General features: G+C 44.8%; 1 protein-coding gene across 1 annotated transcript in view; it reads right to left on the bottom strand.

Annotated features, from left to right (window-relative positions):
• LOC137633470 (transcription termination factor 2-like) overlaps window positions 1-771 on the bottom strand; it is a 100629-nt gene extending 99858 nt beyond the window's left edge. Inside the window, exons 1-2 of the mRNA XM_068365775.1 lie at window positions 681-771; window positions 236-273 (exon numbers count right to left, since the gene is read on the bottom strand). Of these exons, the coding sequence (XP_068221876.1) occupies window positions 236-273; window positions 681-771 (129 nt within the window). The remainder of the gene's footprint in view (window positions 1-235; window positions 274-680) is intronic.
• Window positions 772-2631: the final 1860 nt, after the last annotated feature.

Raw genomic sequence — 2631 nt, 5'->3', positions numbered from 1 at the left:
CATCCAGACATCTCGTAAACCAGTGACTTGTCACTGCCAGCAGATTGATGGCCCATACAAAGGTGGAAAGTGAGTGTAAACACACTATTATGACCTCATCTAGGCAAAATATAAGCAATAGGTTTGTGAATATACACACTGATTTACCCAGACCTCATCTCCCCATCATAAGGAGAATAATGACTTGACAAGGAATATCAATAGGTATAATAGATACACGCTACATGGTGCTTACCTGCAGTCGATGACTTCCAGCTGACAGGAAGTCGGATTCTGTAACCCAAGAGAGGGGAATATAAAGAAAAGAAAGGGTCAGTCACTTTCCATCCACCCCCGAATAGAACCATAACCTCTGTCCTTGAACAACTGCTAGTCCTCTGAGGGAACTAAGGTAGCTATACCACTTGCTGAGCAGCTACCACAAGGCCTAGAGTAAACGTGTCTAGGGTCCTGTGTGCTATGTCTTGCAGGTAGTGGGCTGTGAAGGTAGTTTAGCACCTCCACAAACCCTCCTATAGTACATGCACCATAAAAAGATTCTTTTTGAATGCCAGGGACATGCTTGTGCCCGGCATCATGAGCTCTAGGTTGTGCCCTTCCTCGTCGAAAAGAGGAAGAATTAATGGCCCACTCAATGACCTGCCAAATCCAGGAAGAGATACTGTAGTGTACTTGATCACCTTCCTCTTGATACTCCCAAAACTGATGAAGAGATGCTTCGTCGGAGGTCGAGTTCTCTGTGTACGCTTGAGATACTGCCTCAACACTCATAGGAAATAAACACTCAATCAGGATCATTGGTTGCTCCCCAAAGACTCGAAATCTAAAAGGAAGAAAACCTACAGTTAGACAGCCAGATTTTGAGTCTTAGCACAGAACTCGGGAACAAAGTTGAAAAAAAAAAAATTGCCTCCATCCCCTTAAATGGGCGAAGTCGTAAGAGACCATGCAGCCTGATGGCCCTCTTAACAGAGGACAGGGCAAGCAAAAAGAGCACCTTAAAGGTCAAGTCTCTGTTAGGGGACAATTTAACAGATTGTAAGGATCTCCTTTCAAAGAAATCAGAGCTTTAGTGACAGTCCAAGGAAATGGTCTCACTTCTATCTGGAGGCAAGTTTGCTCAAAGCTCCGAATGAGAATTGACAATTTTACTGTAGAAGGAAATAACTTTTCATTCAATAGACCTAAGTCGAGGCCAAGAGATAGCCATTACGGTCGATGCTTAGCAGTTTTTTCTTTACGGAAGTAGAGAAAAAATTTGGCAACTAATGGGGTAGTGCCTCCGAAAGGAGACATCCCTTCCACGATACCAACAAAAAAAGATCGTCCACTTCGCCTATTAGACTAAGGTTGATGACCTCGTAAGGTACCCAGACATCCGTTTCACCACTGGTAGCAAAAACCCTCTCTGAGTGAGGAGATGATGGATAACCTCCAAGTGTGAAACTCTGGGGATCTCACTGATCTGTGAAAGATCTCCTCGTGAGGTTGATGCAACAGTTCGAGGAAGGGGAGGAAACTCCATCGGACCTCTGTCACCAGCAGTAGTAGGTCAGGGCACCATCCTGCCTGTACCCATAGCAGAACTATCGGTCATAGATATGTTAAATACAGATCTTAGCCTGTTTAGGACTTTCCTTAAAAGGCAAAACAGGGGAATGCATAAACATCCAAATTTTCCCACAGGTGTTGGAAAGCATCCTGAAATGCCCCCTGTGGGTTTGTTACTGGCGAGCAGTACACCGGAAGCTTCTAGTTGAGGGACATTGCAAAAAGGTTTATTACTGACAAACCTCAAAAAGTCATCAAACTATTCAGTATCTAAGGATTCCAAGACCACTTGGATCCAACTATCTGAGCCTACCATCTCAGATTGTCTGTCAAGATGTTCTTTTTGTCATGTATTAACTGGAGTAACAGGGAGATCACATCGTTCTCTGTCCATCGCAATAATTTGATGGCTAGTTGGCAAAGCTGTCGTGAAATAGTACGCCCTTGTTTGTTAAGACACGCTAGTAAAGTCAAGTTGTTGCTCATCAACCATACCGAGCGGCCTGAAGAGCAAGAAACGTTGCTCTCAACTCCAGGAGGTTTATATGGCTCGCCATTCCCACTCAAACCACAGTCCGGAGGATATGAGCTGGAGAAAGTGAGCCCCTACTCTTCTTTTGATACACTGGTGTTGAGCATCGAGTCTAGGCGAGGAGAAAGGTCTACAGCTCTGAATAGGTTGGAGTCGATACTCCACCAACTCGGGTGTTTCTTCTGCTTTGTCCTCAATGGGATGAAAATTCCAGAAGGATCCCTGCCGTGAGACCAAAAGGTCTTTAGTTGCCACTGAAGTGAACACATGCGGAGATGCTCTAATGAGACCCGATGACCTAACAAACACTGCCACAGGTGAGCTGGGAGCGAGTCTCACTGAAGGAATGGTTGTTCCATTGCGATTCTGTCCTGTGATGGGAAGACTTTCCCTCATACAGCATCCATTTGCATCACTAGGTACAGTTTACCAGGTTTTGTTTAGGCTCTAGATTTGACTTCTCCCTGTTTACTACAAGCCCCAGATCATGGCAAAACTGGAAAAGTCTGTCTTGGTGAAGGAAAAGGGTCTTCACTGAGTCTATCAGA

Source organism: Palaemon carinicauda, chromosome 3, assembly GCF_036898095.1.
Source record: "Palaemon carinicauda isolate YSFRI2023 chromosome 3, ASM3689809v2, whole genome shotgun sequence".
In the NCBI taxonomy this organism is placed as follows: domain Eukaryota; kingdom Metazoa; phylum Arthropoda; class Malacostraca; order Decapoda; family Palaemonidae; genus Palaemon; species Palaemon carinicauda.
This window is presented reverse-complemented; position numbering and strand designations above follow the sequence as displayed.